The sequence below is a fragment of the Amblyraja radiata genome, chromosome 28 (genome assembly GCF_010909765.2).
Source record: "Amblyraja radiata isolate CabotCenter1 chromosome 28, sAmbRad1.1.pri, whole genome shotgun sequence".
NCBI lineage: Eukaryota > Metazoa > Chordata > Chondrichthyes > Rajiformes > Rajidae > Amblyraja > Amblyraja radiata.
In genome coordinates this window covers 4522713-4540627 of record NC_045983.1, presented here as the reverse complement: position 1 = coordinate 4540627, position 17915 = coordinate 4522713, and the positions used below count along the sequence as shown (strand labels likewise).

Genomic DNA, 17915 nt, shown 5'->3' with positions numbered 1-17915 from the left:
TGTACAGACAGCACCCATAGTCAGGATCGAATCTGGGTCTCTGGCGCTGTGAGGCAGCAACTCTACCGCTGCGCCACCGTGCCGTCCTGAAATCAAATGAAGCTGGAGAGGTCTACACATACTAAACGCTCTCGCACAACTGATATTTGCACTCATTTTTTTTAAAAGCATTCACTTAATTAAAGTGAATGAGGAACACTATTCTCTCAATAACCAATAAGGGGATTTCAAGGAGAGGATGAAGGATTTTATATCGAAGAACATTTGTGGCAGTGGGAATGTTATCAGCAATTGGTTCTGAAGGCAGAATTCAAGAGGGCTCCAGTCACACTGGTTGCAGCAATGAGCTGTTTAATTACATCAATTTACATTCTATATTTGTTAGTCACTCAAGAGTTAAAAACTGGTCGTGGTCAGCTAATTAATGCAATCGTAGATGTCACACTGAGACAGGCAACACTGACATATATGATTAGATGTGTCTGTAGGTGGACACAAATGCTGGAGAAACTCAGCGGGTGAGGCAGCATCTATCGAGCGAAGGAATAGGTGACGTTTCGTCCAGCATTTTGAGTCCAGCTGAGTTCCTCCAGCATTTTTGTCTACCTTCGATTTTTCCAGCATCTGCAGTTCCTTCTTAAACAGATGTGTGTCTATAAGTCAGTATGATCAGCTTTACTGCTTCCTTATTAATGGTTCATTTACCAGAGTAACACAGCTGGCTCCGTACAACATCACACACTTTACTTCACCTTTGAGATACAGTGTGGAAATGAGGCGTTCAGCCCACCAAGTCCGTGCCGACCTGCGATCTCCCCCATACACGACCCTACACGCATTAGGGACAATTCTTATACAACCTACCAAAGCCAATTAACCTACAAACCTGGACGTCTCTGGAGTGCGGAAGGAAACCGGAGCACCCGGAGAAAACCCATGCAGTCACAGGGAGAACGTAAAACATGCAGGTACAGCGGGCAATGAAGAAAGCGAATGGCATGTTGGCCTTTATAACAAGAGGAATCGAATATAGGAGCAAAGAGGTCCTTCTGCAGTTGTGTACAGCCCTAGTGAGACCACACCTGGAGTATTGTGTGCAGTTTTGGTTCCCTAATTTGAGGAAGGACATTCTTGCTATTGAGGGAGTGCAGCGTAGGTTTACAAGGTTAATTCCCGGGATGGTGGGACTGTCATATGCTGAGAGAATGGAGCAGCTGGGCTTGTACACTCTGGAGTTTAGAAGGATGAGAGGGCATCTCATTGAAACATATAAGATTGTTAAGGGCTTGGACACGCTAGAGGCAGGAAACATGTTCCCGATGTTGGGGGAGTCCAGAACCAGGGGCCACAGTTTAAGAATAAGGAGTAAGCCATTTAGAACGGAGACGTGGAAACACTTTTTCTCAGAGAGTGGTGAGTGTGGAGTTCTCTGGATGCTTTCAAGAGAGAGCTAGATAGGGCTCTTAAAAATAGTGGAGTCTGGGGATATGGGGAGAAGGCAGGAATGGGGTACTGATTTGGGATGATCAGCCATGATCACATTGAATGGCGGAGCTGGCTCGAAGGTTCGAATGGCCTACTCCTGCACCTATTGTCTATTGTCTAAAACACCGTACAGACAGCACCCGTAGTCAGGATCGAACCCGGGTCTCTGGCGCTGTGAGGCAGCAACTCTACCGCTGCGACTCAGCCGCCCCCAGTTCAAGAAGTTTCCAGCGTCTGCCTGACTTTATTTTGGGGCATTTAAAGGGTATTAAGAATTCTTTAACGCTCTCCAAATATGATCAGAAGAGTTCAAAGTTATCTCCTTACTTTGCAGATTTTTCACACCGAGTGAATGAAGATGTGGCCTCAGTGAGGGGAAACATCGCGACAGTCTGCACTACACCTGCAGCAGTTCATGCACTCAAAGTCTTAACAAGGTCCTCAAGGATTCTGGAGCAGCTCAAATCAAATCAACTCCAAAGTTCAAACATGTTAAATGCAAAACCATTTTCACTGAAGAAAAGTCAATTGTGTCATTGACTGTACAGATGAACAAATTGGTGATTAACTCAGTGATTTTGGGTGGCACTTTCATTTTGAATGCAAGGTTAGAATCAAACTCTGCTGTAGTTTAGTTTAGTTTTAGGCACGGTGGCGCAGCGGTAGTGTTGCTGCCTCACAGCGCCGGAGACCCACCGGGTTCGATCCTGACCTCAGGTGCCGTCTGTGCGGAGTTTCTCCGGGTGATCCGGTTTCCTCCCACTCTCCAAAGGAGTGCAGGTTTGCAGGCTAATTATCCTCTGTAAAGATTGTAAATTTCCCCCAGCGTGCTGGGTGGTGCTAATGCTAGTGCACGGGGTGATCGATGGTCGGCGTGGAGTGGGCGGACCGAAGGGCCTGTTTCCACACTGTATCTCTAAAGTCTGAAGTCTGACATGAAAGTGTTTCTTCACAATTTCCATCCAGTGACTGCTATCACCACAACAGCATCTTTTCCATTCCAACAGCACGCTTCTATGTGAAGTTGTAAAGAGTGGTGAGCACTGTAGTTACTGTGTCAGGTAACTGCTGGGTGATTACTCCACTGTGAAGAGGCATTCCTCTATATTGATGTTTGGAATACCTCCTGCCTGGAACTCCTGTACAAGGGTGGCAGCGTGTCTGACTTCTCAGGAACACACAACCATTTTTATTTTGGTGCACCACGCCGGTAGAACAGAATAAGACCTTATGTGAAACTGCGCTAACTGCGGCTTTATTTACGGTGAAATCTTGAGCCTTCTTTGTAAGGTCAGAGCTTAGAAGAGCTCGTGGCTGCTCAGCCTCCAAAGCAGACCAGCAGAACATAAATTAGTCATTGCTGGAGGTGCTCAGCACTGGCAACGTTCACCACAGTATCACGGGTCAATTCATGTCTTCAGGAAGGTGGGTGGGAGGTAGGGGGGTGAGGAGAGGGGGGGTGAGGAGAGGGGTGGGGGGTGAGGAGAGGGAGGGTGAGGAGAGGGAGGGTGAGGAGAGGGGGGGTGAGGAGAGGGGAGGGGGTGAGAGGGGTGGGGGGAGGAGAGGGAGGGTGAGGAGAGGGAGGGTGAGGAGAGGGAGGGGGGTGAGGAGAGGGGTGGGGGGTGAGGAGAGGGAGGGTGAGGAGAGGGAGGGTGAGGAGAGGGGTGGGGGGTGAGGAGAGGGAGGGTGAGGAGAGGGAGGGTGAGGAGAGGGAGGGGGGTGAGGAGAGGGAGGGTGAGTAGAGTGAGGGGGTTGAGGAGAGGGAGGGGGGGTGAGGAGAGGGGTGGGGGGAGGAGAGGGAGGGTGAGGAGAGGGAGGGGGGTGAGGAGAGGGAGGGGGGGTGAGGAGAGGGGTGGGGGGAGGAGAGGGAGGGTGAGGAGAGGGAGGGTGAGGAGAGGGGTGGTGAGGAGAGGGGTGGGGGGTGAGGAGAGGGAGGGTGAGGAGAGGGAGGGTGAGGAGAGGGAGGGTGAGGAGAGGGAGGGTGAGGAGAGGGGGGGTGAGGAGAGGGAGGGTGAGGAGAGGGGGGTGAGGAGAGGGAGGGGGGGTGAGGAGAGGGAGGGGGGGTGAGGAGAGGGGGGATGAGGAGAGAGGGGGGGTGAGGAGAGGGGGGGGGGGGTGAGGAGAGGGGTGGGGGGGGGAGAGGGGGGGGTGAGTAGAGGGGGGGGTGAGGAGAGGGAGGGGGTGAGGAGAGGGGGGGGAGGGTGAGGAGGAGGGGGGGTGAGTAGAGGGGGGGTGAGGAAAGGGAGGGGGTGAGGAGAGGGGGGGAGTGTGAGGAGAGGGGGTGAGGAGAGGGAGGGGGAGGTGGTGAGGAGAGGGGGGGGTGAGGAGAGGGGAGGAGGTGAGGAAAGGGGTGGGGGGGAGGAGAGGTGGGGGTGAGGAGAGGGGGGGGAGTGTGAGGAGAGGGGGGGGAGTGTGAGGAGAGGGGAGGGGGTGAGGATGATCGGAGGGATGGAGTGCAGACCACTGCCAGGGGTAGTCTGGGCTGAGCCGCTCTTGTGCTGCGCTCACAGTCTCTTTTTAATGAGTTTCTCCAGCTTGCGGATGCGGGACGATTCCTGTTCCGGGGATGGAGCGGAGAGCGCGGCAGTCAGGGTGTTGTCAGCGCCAGATGGAGGGGTCGGTAGCCTCTGACGGAAGAGCTCCAGCATGCTGCTCTGCTCGCTGCGTTTCAGACCCTGCAATGCAGAAAGCACAGGTCGCCATCAGTGTGACCGCGGCCCACCATTTACAGTGACGCTCCACTTAAACCCACACCCACCTCAAATTTAGATGAAGGGATTCAAAGTAACATTAGCAAATTTGCAGATGACACAAAGCTGGGTGGCAGTGTGAACTGTGAGGACGATGCTATGAGGATGCAGGGTGACTTGGACAGGTTGGGGGATTGGGCAGATGCATGGCAGATGCAGTTTAATGTGGATAAATGTGAGGTTATCCACTTTGGTAGCAAAAACAGGAAGGCAGATTATTATCTAAATGGCGTCAAGTTGGGAAAAGGGGAAGTACAACGGGATCTGGGGGTCCTTGTTCATCAGTCAATGAAAGTAAGCATGCAGGTACAGCAGGCAGTGAAGAAAGTGAATGGCATGTGGGCCTTTATAACAAGAGTATAGGAGCAAAGAGGCCTTTCTGCAGTTGTATAGGGCCCTCGTGAGACCACACCTGGAGTATCGTGTGCTGTTTTGGTCCCCTAATTTGAGGAAGATAATTCTTGAGGGAGTGCAGCATAGGTATACAAGGTTAATTCCAGGGATGGTGGGACTGTCATATGCTGAGAGAATGAAGCAGCTGGGCTTGTACACTCTGGAGTTTGGAAGGATGAGAGGTTATCTTATTGAAACATATAAAATTATTAAGGGTTTGGACATGCTAGAGGCAGGAAACATGTTCCCAATGTTGGGGGAGTCCAGAACCAGGGGCCACAGTTTAAGAATAAGGGGTAAGCCATTTAGAACGGAGACAGGGAAACACTTTTTCTCACAGAGAGTTGTGAGTCTGTGGAATTCTCTGCCTCAGAGGGCGGTGGAGGCCGGTTCTCTGGATACTTTCAAGAGAGAGCTAGATAGGGTTCTTAAAGATAGCGGAGTCAGGGGATATGGGGAGAAGGCAGGAACGAGGTACTGATTGTGGATGATCAGCCATGATCACATTGAATGGTGGTGCTGGCTCAAAGGGCCGAATGGCCTACTCCTGCACCTACTGTATAAACCCACATCGCCACCTCAAACCCACAGAGCCAGAGACCCGGGTTTGATCCTGACCTCGGGTGCTGTCTGTGCGGAGTTTGCACGTTCTCCCCGTGACTGGCTGGGTTTCCTCCGGGTGCTCTGGTTTCCTCCCACATTCCAAAGACGTGCGGATTTGTAGGCTAATCGGCCCTCTGCAAAATGCCCCTAATGCATAGGGAATGGATGGGAAAGTGGGATAACATAGAACTAGTGTGGATGGGAGATCGATGGTCAGTGTGGACTCGGTGGGCCGAAGGGCCTGTTTCCATGCTGTATCTCGAAACTAAACTGAAGTAAACTAACTGGTACCTGAATTGGGTTGTAGCCTGGCTACAAGAGAAGTCTTCACTTCATGGTACATGATGGGGAGCTACATAAAATGCACGTCTTTGAGATGTGGGAGGAAATCGGAGCACCCAGAGGAAACCCACGCGGTCACAGGGAGAACATGCAAACTCCATGCAGACAGCACCCGAGGTCAGGATCGAACCCGGGTCTCTGGCGCTGTGAGGCAGCAGCTCTACCCGCTGCGGCACAGAAGGTACATGTTCTGTAATGAAAACCACGGACAGTAGACCTCACCTTCATATCCAGAACCTTCTGGAATGTGTCTGTGCTGCAGTCTGCTAGAAGTTTGATGTAATTATCCACAAACACCACTGATGCGTCATGTGGGGCCATTACCACCTGAAAAATAAAGAAAGATGAAAATAATTCAAATGTGAATCGGTAGAATTTGGCCAGGCATTTTAACCTGTTAAATTACCAAAAGATGGGAGATAAATAAAGACTATGTTATATATCAAAACATTTTTCATACAATTTCAAAATCATATCATTAATATCAGCCAATTTATTCTCTAATGGCAATAACGTCACAGTGGCGCGGACCCAAGTTCAATCCTAAACCTTTGTGCGTTCTTCCTGTGACCATGTGGGTTTCCTCCAGATGCTCAGGTTTCAACCCACAACCCAAAGACGTGGGGATTTGTAGGTTTATTGGCCCTCTGCAAATTGTGCCTAGTGTGATGAGAAAGTGGGATAACATGAAAGTAGTGTGAATGGGTGATCGATGGTCGGCGTGGACTCTGTGGGCCGAAGGGCCTGTTTCGTACTGTATGCCTAATCTAAAAGTAATAAACAATGTTTGGCCTCATCAGTTTTATCTCTTCCTCAGGGGTGGATGTTTCTATGGCTCTACATTGTGTTGTGAAGACCAACATCATTGAATCTGATGTTTGTACTGCCTTAACGTGGTATATTGCAACATAAAGAAGGAACAAATGCAATCCTTGCCATTTTTAATGTCGGAGACTCATCCGAGAAAATACACAAAAATGCTGGAGAAATTCAGCGGGTGCAGCAGCATCTATGGAGCGAAGGAGATAGGCAACTTTTCGGGCCAAAACCTTTCTTCAGACCGAGAAGACCCTGAGGAACAATGTCTTGATCTGAAGGTACACAAAATTGCTGGGGAAACTCAGCGGGTGCAGCAGCATCTATGGAGCGAAGGAAATAGGCGACGTTTCGGGCCGAAACCCTTCTTCAGACGCAGAATGTCTTGATCTGTGTGGGTGATGACAGAACAATATCCATATACCAATATATCATGAAGATGCAAGGAGGCAAAGAATATTTACGAAGATGTTGCCAGGACTCGAGGGCCTGAGCTAGAGGAGAGGGTTGGGCAGTCTGGGACTTTATTCCTTGGAGTGCCGGAGGCTGAGGGGTGATCTTATAGAGGTGTATTAAATCATAACGGAAACAGATAGGGTGAAGGCACAGAATCTTTTACCCAGAGGAAGGGAATCAAGAACCAGAGGGCATAGGTTTAAGGTGAGTGGGAAAAGATTTAAAAAGTATGTGAGGGACAACCTTTTCATTCAGAGGGTGGTGGGTGTATGGAACGAGCTGCCGGAGGTGGTAGTTGAGGCAGGGACTATAACAACAATTAATAGACATCTGGACAGGGACGTGGATAGGAAAGGTTTTGATATGGGCCTAACGTGGGTGGGTAGGTGGGACAAGAGTTGATGGGGCATCTTGGTCGGCAAGGGCGAGTTGGGCCAAAGGGCCTGCTTCCGTGCTGCATGACTCTATGACTAAGTTGGGAGCAATATTACATAATGTGTTAAGGGATTTAATGGATCCACCATAGACACAAAATGCTGGAGTAACTCAGTGGGACAGGCAGCATCTCTGGAGAGAAGGAATGGGTGACGTTTTGGGTCGAGACCCTTCTATGGTATATGGTCTATGGCAGTGGTTCTCAAATGGGGGTACGCGTACCCCTGGGGGTACGTGAAGGCACTCTAGGGGGTACATGAGATTTTAAAATATAGGCCTACATATATGTAGGCCTATATTTTTGCGCTGGTTAGGGGGTACTTGGCTGAAAAAATATTTCACAGGGGGTACATCACTGAAATAAGGTTGAGAACCACTGGTCTATGGTATATAGACATACTGAACTCTTATCTCAATAGGTAATAGACAATAGACAATAGGTGCAGGAGTAGGCCATTCGGCCCTTCGAGCTAGCATCGCCATTCAATGTGATCATGGCTGATCATCCCCAATCAGTACCCTGTTCCTGCCTTTTCCCCATATCCCCTGACTCCACTATCTTTAAGAGCCCTATCCAGCTGTCTCTTGAAAGCATCCAGAGAACCTGCCTCCACCGCCCTCTGAGGCAGAGAATTCCACAGAATTCTCCTGTTCTGTATTATGTTTACATATTCTGTTGAGCTACAGCAAGCGAGAATTTCATTGTCCTATCTGGGACACATGACAATAAAACTCTTGACTTAATGGTTCCGCCATTCAGGGCAATAGTAAGGCAGATGGTGACACTTAGAGCAGCAGGTACAGGGAAAGACTTCCTCGCATGCGACCAGCATTAACAAGGCAAAGAGTCAAACAGTGTGCGTTTGGTTCATTCTCACAGGAATCTGGGTGAAATTAGGGATTTAATGGAGTGCAGCACCAGCCAATGTAGGATGGCCAACAATAGCACTTATTTCCCAGCTCCACACTAAAGGAATCCCTTGATCTCTTCAAAGTGAAACGCTTCATTTGAAGGCGTCAATGCAGATCACAAAAACCAACAAGAAATGCATTTATTGCGCTTTGAAAGCCAGCACAAGTATAGGCGTTCGCTGAAGGGTAAGATTTTGTTTTAAATGAGGAGATGGAAGAGAGAATATGGTTGAGATAGTTTGCCTGTTAGGCAAAGCTGTTTATTGCCACCGTTTATCAGAGCTGTGGGGCAGTTCTAATAGGCTATAAACTCCTGGGGTCAATTAGTGAGCCTATTACAGCTCAAGTTATGGGAACAGGAGTGGAATTGACCGAATAGTGAAAGGCCCGTTGTGGAGAGGGTGTTTCCACTAAGTGGGATAGTCTAGGACCAGAGGCCACAGCCTCAGAATAATAGGCCGTACCCTTCGGAAGGAGATGAGGAGGAATTTCTTTTGTCAGAGGGTGGTGAATCTGTGGAATTCATTGCCACAGAAGGCAGAGGAGGCCGTCAATGGATATTATTAAGGCAGAGATGAATAGATTTTTGATTTGTACAGGTGTTAGGGGTTATGGGGAGAAGGCAGGAGAATGGGGTTAGGAAGGAGAGGTAGATCAGCCATGAATGATGGCAGAGTAGACTTGATGGGCAGAATGGCTGAATTCCACTGCTATCACTTATGAACTTATAAAGATGGATACAGCCGCTTCAACATGTTATGCCATTCAATTACGAATGAATGAACAGAATGGTTGATTCAATTGTGCCGTGCAATCCTAAATTTTATTCGCGAACAAATCCAGAAGAATATCCTGTTAAATTGCTGACTTTGTTTTCTTTACACTTAACAACAAAATTCAAACACTCTATCCAAAGGGTCAATGGAGAACCTTAAAACTGTTTGACACAAAGTGCTGGAGTAAATCAGCACTCTAAAGGAAGACAAAAATGCTGGAGAAAATCAGCGGGTGCAGCAGCATCTATGGAGTGAAGGAAATAGGTAACGTTTCGGGCCGAAATCCTTCTTCAGACTTTAGAAGGGTTTCGGCCCGAAACGTTGCCTATTTCCTTCGCTCCATAGATGCTGCATAGTGATAGGAGTGGAATTCAGCCATTCAGCTCATCAAGTCTACTCCGCCATCAATCATGGCTGATCTACCTCTCCTTCCTAATCCCATTTTTCTGCCTTCTCCGCATAACCCCTGACACCTGTACAAATCAAAAATCTATTAATCTCTGCCTTAAAAATATCCATTGACGGCCTCCACTGCCTTCTGTGGCAATGAATTCCACTGATTCACCACCCTCTGACAAAATAAATTCCTCCTCATCTCCTTCCGAAGGGTACGGCCTTTTATTCTGAGGCTGTGGCCTCTGGTCCTAGACTATCCCACTTAGTGGAAACACCCCCTCCACAACGGGCCTTTCACTATTTGGTAAATTCCACTCCTGTTCCCATAACTTGAGCTGTAATAGGCTCACTAATTGACCCCAGGAGTTTATAGCCTATTAGAACTGCCCCACAGCTCTGATAAATGATGGCAATAAACAGCTTTGCCTAACAGGCAAACTATCTCAACCATATTCTCTCTTCCATCTCCTCATTTAAAACAAAATCTTACCCTTCAGTGAACGCTTATACTTGTGCTGGCTTTCAAAGCGCAATAAAGTCTGAAGAAGGGTTTCGGCCCGAAACGTTGCCTTTTCCCTTCGCTCCATAGATGCTGCTTCACCCGATGAGCTTCTCCAGCATCTTTGTCTACTTTTAATCCAATCTGCCACTTTCCCCTGGATCGCATGGACTTTTACGTCAATCAATTTATCATAAAGGACTTTGTCAATTGATCTTGCTAAAATGTGTTTATTATATTGAATGTTTTAGCCACTTAGAAAAATACAGCACAGAACAGGCCATTTGGCCCACAATGTCTGTGCTGAACAAGGTAGCAAGATAACCTAATCTAACCTGCCTGCACATGATCCATATACCTCCATTCCTTGCATATCTAAAGATCTATCTGTAGAAACATAGAAAATAGGTGCAATGGTAGGCCATCCGCCCGCTTCGAGCCAGCACTATCATTCAATATGATCATGGCTGATCATCTAAAATCAGTATCCCATTCATCATAAGCCTTGATTCCATTACCCCTAAGAGATATATATCTAACTCTATCTTGAATACATCCAGTGATTGGCCTCCACTGCCTTCTGTGGCAGAGAATTCACAGATTCACAACTCTCTGGGTGAAACAAAGTTTTTCCTCACCTCAGTCCTAAATGGCCTATCCCTTATTTTTAAACTGTGACCTCTGGTTCTGGACGCCCCCAACATTGTGAAAAAATTTCCTGCATCTAGCCTGTCCAATCCCATAAGAATTTTATATGTTTCCATAAGATCGCCTGTCAACCTTCTAAATTTCAGTGAATATAAGCCCTGTCGATGCATTCTTTCATCATACGTTAGTCCCACCATCCCGGGAATTAACCTGGTGAACCTACGCTGCACTCCCTCAATAGCAAGAATATCCTTCCTCATATTAAGAGACCAAAACTGCACACAATACTCTAGGTGCGGTCTCACCTAGGCCCTGTACAACTGGAGTAGGACCTCCTTGCTCCTAAACTCAAATCCTCTCGCTATGAAGGCCAACATGCCGTTTGTCTCTTGTCAGCCTCCTAAACACCAATGGTGTTTCTGCCCCACCACAAACCCTGGTGGCGTGTTCCAGCCATCGACCAACCCGTGTAAAAAACTTGCCCTGTACATCTCCTTAAAACTTTCCCCACCTCTAAAACAAATTAACTTAAACAAGTCAAAGAGATCTTTGGATTGTCAAAGTGGCACACAGTGACGCTGCGGGTAGAGTTGCCAAACACCTGGATTAGATCCTGACCTCGGTTGCTGTCTATGTGGCGTTTGCACGTTCTTCCTGTGGCCCCGTGGATTTTCTCTGTGTGCCTGTTATCCTCTCACATCCCAAAGATATGGGTAGGGGACAGGTTAGACGGGTTTGTAGGCTAGTTGGCCCTTTGTAAAGTTGCCCCTAAAGTGTAGGGTGTGGCTGAGAAACTGGGATAACATGGAACTAGTGTGATTAAGAAGGAACTGCAGATGCTGCAAAATCGAAGGTAGACAAAAGTGCTGGAGAAACTCAGCGGGTGCAGCAGCATCTATGGAGCGAAGGAAATAGGCAACGATTCGGGACGAAACGTTGCCTATTTCCTTCGCTCCATAGATGCTGCCGCACCCGCTGAGTTTCTCCAGCACTTTTGTCTACCCAAGAACTAGTGTGAACTAGTTCTCGATAATCGATGGTCGGCAGACCAAAGGGCCTGATTCAATGCTGTGTCTTTTTTTAATGTTTTTTAGTTTTTAAGAGTTACAGCGCGGAAACAGGCTATTCGGCCCACTGAGTCTGCCCGACCAACGGTCCCTGTACACTAACACTATCCTACACCCTAGGGACAATTTACGATTTTTTACCAAAACCAATTAACGTACAAACCTGTACGTCTTTGGAGTGTGGGAGGAAACCGGAGCACCCGGGGAAAACCCACACTGTCACAGGAAGAACGTACAAACTCCGTACAGACAGCACCCGTAGTCAGGATGGAACCCGGGTCTCTGGCGCTGTGAGGCAGCAACTCTGCCCTTAATGATTCAATGAAATCCATGCTTACTATTCTTGATTTAGCTCCTTAAATTCTTGTTTATGTTAACTCTCAGAATTCTTCCCAGCAGTTTACCCGTTCCTAATGCTCAGCTGTTCGGCTTGTAGTTACCTCTCTAAGGCTGGAACCTTATTAAAGCAATCTTCCAGAACCCTGCACCATGCCTGTAGCTGAAGAAGATTAGCAAATGATAGTGAGTGCCTCTGCTATTTCCTCTCTTGCTCTTTTTAGGAATCTGGAATCCATTTCATCCCAGACTCTTAAAAGTTGTTCCTATTAGCAATAAAATCTGAAGTATCCAGCAAGGGTTAAAAAACAGAGGTAAGGGAAAATAACATGCCGCTGCAACCAATGATAAATGGGAAACATGCTACTCTCTAGCAGCTGATTTCTTTGTTAGGACGGACACAAAATGCTGGAGTAACTCAGCAGGACAGGCAGCATCTCTGGAGAGAAGGAATGCGTGATGTTTCGGGTCGAGACGCTTCTTCAGACTGATGTCAGGGAAGAGGGAGGTGCACAGATAAGGAAGTGTATGGTGTGAAAACAGGACAAAGGGAATGGAGATCAAGGAAAATGTAGAATTGTTTACGGTTAGTTGGGAAAAGGTAACAACAAAATGGAGTCGGAGACAGTAAGACTGGTCGGAGAACTGGGAAGGGGGAGGGGATGGAGCGAGAGAGAAAACAAACAGATTGAAGTCTTTATGGGGATGATCAGTTCCAAAAGGGGGAATACACAACTCCAATTCACATTGCTTCCTTTTTGGTAATCTGTCTCACTGATATCATATCCCTTTGGGATATTATATCTCGACCCCCTGTGGAATATTTCACCTGACTGTGTAATGATAGCACTGCTTTCAAAATGTTAGCATTATGTTTCACATATTGAACAGGGTTTCTTTTATGAAAAAATGTAAAGATAATTTAAACCTTATGGTTAGCTCAACATAAAAGCTTCACACAAGGCGTACGCAGGTCTGTTTAGATTAGTTTTAGAGATGCAGCACGGAAACAGGCCCTTCGGCCCACCGAGTCTGAGCCGACCAGCGATCACCCTACACTAGCACTATCCTACGCACACCAGGGACAATGTACAGTTTTTACTGAAGCTAATTAACCCACAAACCTGTACGTCTTTGGAGTGTGGGAATAAACCGGAGCACCTGGAGAAAACCCACGCAGGTCACGGGGAGAACGTGCAAACTCCGTACCGACAGCACCCATAGTCAGAATCAAACTCGGGTCCCTGGTGATGCAGGGCAGCAAATTGTAAATTGTCCCTAGTGTGTGTGTGTGTAGGATAGTGCTGCTTGCTGCCTCACAGCGCCAGAGACCTGGGTTCAATCTTAACTATGGGTGCTGTCTGTACAGAGTTTAAACATTCCCCCTGACCACTTGGGTTATCTCCGGGTGCTCCGGTTTCCTCCCACACTCCAAATATGTGCGGGTTTGTAGATTAATTGGCTTTGGTAAAAATTGTAAATTGTCTGTAGTGCGTAGGCTGGCGCTGGTGTATGAGGTGATCGCAGGTCGGCGTGGACTCGGTGGGCTGAAGGGCCTGCTTGCGCGCTACATCTGTAAACCAAACATGCCCCCAAAATCTATTAGTGAGGCACCCGGGGTCAGGATGGAACTGAGGTCTCTGGTGCTGGGAGCCGCCCATTTTTCATGCAGATTGATTCCAGTCAGTTAAACTTGTGTTATTTTCCACTTTACTGATATACAATCCACAGAGAGTTCGGCAGCAGATGGCAAGTTGATTTGCCAGAGTGGGGATGGAGGCTCCCGGAAGAAGAGGGACTGATTATGTTCACACTGAGCACTAAAACCTGACAACTTTATTGGAGCACCAATGCTACCGTACACTTAGAAAAGGCCCGACCGACCGACCGACCGACCGACCGACCGGCTAAATTTAGAAAGTAACACTTAGCTTGTGAACCCGGGGAAGGTAACTAGCGCAGCCCTGCAAGATCCATATGAAAGTGATTTCTCCACAATGTACGAGCTAGGATTTTGTACCCCTTGCCGATTCTGGGGTTGTGGTAAACTTTTATCAAACAGCACTTGGCAGGAGAATTAGCAGCAGCTGGAGCTTGCTGCGTGTTCCTTTAGAATTTCAAACTGGAGGTGGAGGCAGTTTTAGAAAGAAACCTTGAACAGCTAAATGCCGTTTACTCCCAAGAGCTTAACTTCAGCATTTTTGAAATTCTAAGAATTTGCATTTATTTTTCCTTCTGATTTTACTGCACATTCGGTGCCTCTCCTGTCTTGGTCTCTCACAAGCCATCATTCTTTGGTCAGAGGGTGCAAAATTTCCCTTCCCCCCTAACCCCCCCCTCCCCCTCCACCCCCAGAGCAGACTTGCAAATCAGGTGCTGGACGATGTCCAAGGTAATCCCAGGGAGAGATGCCGCCGGCTTTTCTCTCCACGTGTGGTGGTCCACATGTTCCCCCACCACCTACAACACACTTGCATAACGTCAGCATAGAAAGCAACTGCAGATGCTGGTTTATACTGAAGATGCACAAAGTGCTGAGTGTCTCGGCATGGTGGCGCAGCAGTAGAGTTGCTGCCTGACAGTGCCAGAGACCCGGGTTCAATCCTGACTACGGGTGCTGTCACATCGCACGTTCTACCTGTGGAGTTTTCTCCGGGTGCCCCGGATGCCTCCCACACTCCAAAGACGTACAGGTTTGTAGGTTAATTGGCTTTGGTCAAATTGTACATTGTCCCTAGTGTGTGTAGAATAGTGATAGTGTGCGGGGTTTGCTGGTCAGCGCGGACTCGGTAGGCCGATGGGCCTGTTCCTGCACTGTATTTCTAAACTAAACTGAAACTCAGCGTGTCAGGCAGCAGGGAGGTAACCCGCTGAGTTACTCCAGCACTTTGTGTATCTTCATAAAACTTTAGTTTAGTTTAGAGATTGAGCATTGAAACAGGCCCTTGGGTCCACCGAGTCCACGCTGACCAGTGCTCACCACGTACACTAGCACTATCCCACACACTGAGGACAAGTCACAATTTTTATAGAGGCCAGGCACGGAAATCGCTATCAAAACATGGGGGGGACACAACTTCTTGGCGGCCACGCGTGCATGCGCACACACGCGCGCACATGCGAGGCTTCAGCCATGGGCCCTGTGGACGGTTACATCGGGCGCTGATCTGGTTGGTGACCGACTCCGAACTCCAGCAACAACTCCAGCTGAATCGTGGGGTTTCAATCGGCCCGTTCGCTGGGGGCTTCAACATCGGGAACCTCGATCGCCTCGACGCAGCAATTTGACCGCGGGGCGGTGGAAGATCCCGCGGCCGGGCGATGAAAGTCCCCGCGAACGACCCGATTCAAACTCCGCTCTATGATCTTTGCTCCACCAGGACGTCTCCCTCCTCCAATCACCGCGCTCTATCCTCAGTCCCACCCCCCTACTTCCGCCTCTGACCGACACCTCCCTCCTCCAATCATCGTGCTGAATCATCATGCCCCCCCCCCCCACTGCCTGCTGACCAACGTCTCTCTCGTCCAATCGGCGCCCTCGATCATTAGTCCCACCCCCACTGTCTAGCGGAAAGCGGAGATTTTTAACAGCTTTTTTTTTACAGTTTTAAAATACAGATTACAAAACATGGGGGGGGGGGTCGTCCCCCACCTCTCAAAACATGGGGGGGGGACCCCCCCGGGATTTCCACCATTGATAGAGGCCAATTTAGAACGTTTTAGAAGTGTGGGAGGAAACTAGAGCACCCGGACAAAATCCACACGGTCACAGGGAGAACGTGCAAACTCCGTACAGACAGCGCTCGAGGCCAGGATCGAACCCGGGACCCAACTCTACCGCTGCACCACCGTGCCGACCTGCAACTATTCCCCACTTTATCCGTCTCACGGCCAAACTAGTTAACTGATCACTGTTCCAACAGCTGGCTACAATATCCATCTGCGCTCAAAATCACAGTCCAGGCAAAAGGCAGCAACAAGTTATTCCAGTCCAAGAATAATTTCTCATTAAAAGTGTTTAAATAACTTGATAAGCCACAATATAAAAGTGCTTTGTGCCTTTCCACTTGAGTATGTTCAACACATGGATTTTATATACTAACACAGCCACTGAATGGGAATTGTATTTATAGCATTGAATCCATGGCACTGTATAAAGAACCCGCGCAGTCAGATAAAACGCACAGACTGTTGAAGAATTCTGATCAGTACCTCATTTAACCGAAGCTGCACAGGATGTTGGCTCGCCTCCAAGAGAAAAATTAGTCTCGAGCTCGCATTTTATTTATTCAGCCACTTCTTTGATGTACATATGCACATCAGCGAGAGTGTGCTTCTCACTGAACGCTAATGGCATTCCAACTGCGCTGAGACCCAGCTCACAAAAGAGACACCGACATGTTTAGAAACTGGCACTGCAACAGTTTAGCTTCAGGCAGATGTTTATCTCCGCCAAGCTTATACTATTCATCGTGGTGCTTTCAAGTGATTAGACGAAATTGTGAGGGATACTGGGAGAGAGGGTGTGCACTGATACTGATTGTATCGAAAGATAGACGCAAAAAGCTGGAGTAACTCAGCCGGTCAGGCAGCATCTCTGGAGAGAAGGTATCGGTGACGTTTCCACTCTGAAGATGGGTTTCGACCGGAAACGTCACTGATTGCTTTTCTCCAAAGATGTTGCCTGACCCGCTGAGTTGCTCCAGATTTTTGTGTCTATCTTCGGTTTAAACCAGCATCTGCAGTTCCTCCTTACACTGAAGGACACTTGTTTGTACGTTCAGCATTCCACCCATGGATAATTTCTGGTGTTTACTCACTGTGGCAATGCAGGCAAGACTGGTAGCCACCTGCACACACAGCTCACAAACTGCACCTCACATGGATTCATGTACAATCTGACACTGGTGCGGAAGATAAAGGAAGAATCCAAGACACCTGCGTATGTAGTTTAGCATTTGACTTAAAATAAATCATCTCTGAAGATATGGTGTAGGAGGAACTGCAGATGTTGGTTTACACTGAAGGTAGACACAAAAGGCTGGAGTAACTCAGCGGGACAGGCAGCATCTCTGGAGAGAAGGAATGGGTGACTTCTTCTCAATAACAATAAGGGCCAGGCTCGCGGACACTAAGGGAGATAAGGGGATCAGGCAGCAGAACAGCAGTGAACAATGAATGACAGAGTAGGTTTAAGGAGTTCAGTGACCAATTCTTCTTTGGAAAATAGAACATGGGGCAGTGCAGCACTGGAACAGGCCTAACATGATGCCAAGCCCATGCATATATCCTTGTGCCTATCCAAAAGCTTCTTAATTGTCACCGTTGTCAAAAGTCATACAGCATGGGAACAGGTCCTTCGGCCCAACTACCCATGCCCCATCTACACTAGTCCATGCCAACCAAGATGCCCCATCTACACTAGTCCATGCCAACCAAGATGCCCCATCTACACTAGTCCATGCCAACCAAGATGGCCCATCTACACTAGTCCATGCCAACCAAGATGGCCCATCTACACTAGTCCATGCCAACCAAGATGGCCCATCTACACTAGTCCATGCCAACCAAGATGGCCCATCTACACTAGTCCATGCCAACCAAGATGGCCCATCTACACTAGTCCATGCCAACCAAGATGGCCCATCTACACTAGTCCATGCCAACCAAGATGGCCCATCTACACTAGTCCATGCCAACCAAGATGCCCCATCTACACTAGTCCATGCCAACCAAGATGCCCCATCTACACTAGTCCCACCTGCTCACAATTGACCTTTATCAAATCTTCCTTCAACCTTTGACATTCCAGAGAAAACAATCCAAGTCTATCCAACCTCTCCCTGTAGCTGAAACCCTCTAATCCAGGCATCATCCTGGTAAACCTCCTCTGCACCCCCTCCAAAGCCTCCACACCCTTGCTGTAATGGGGCAACCAGAACTGCACGCAATACTTCAAATGCAGCCTGACCAAAATCCCAGAGAGTTGCATCATGACTTC

At 48.3% G+C, this 17915-nt stretch overlaps 1 protein-coding gene across 1 annotated transcript in view; it reads right to left on the bottom strand.

The window, feature by feature from the left end:
• Positions 1-3859: 3859 nt before the first annotated feature.
• The window catches only part of vps53 (VPS53 subunit of GARP complex), a 359847-nt gene continuing 345791 nt past the window's right edge, over positions 3860-17915 (bottom strand). Inside the window, exons 21-22 of the mRNA XM_033045623.1 lie at positions 5796-5900; positions 3860-4160 (exon numbers count right to left, since the gene is read on the bottom strand). Coding sequence (XP_032901514.1) covers positions 3990-4160; positions 5796-5900 — 276 coding nt within the window. The 3' untranslated portion in view covers positions 3860-3989. The remainder of the gene's footprint in view (positions 4161-5795; positions 5901-17915) is intronic.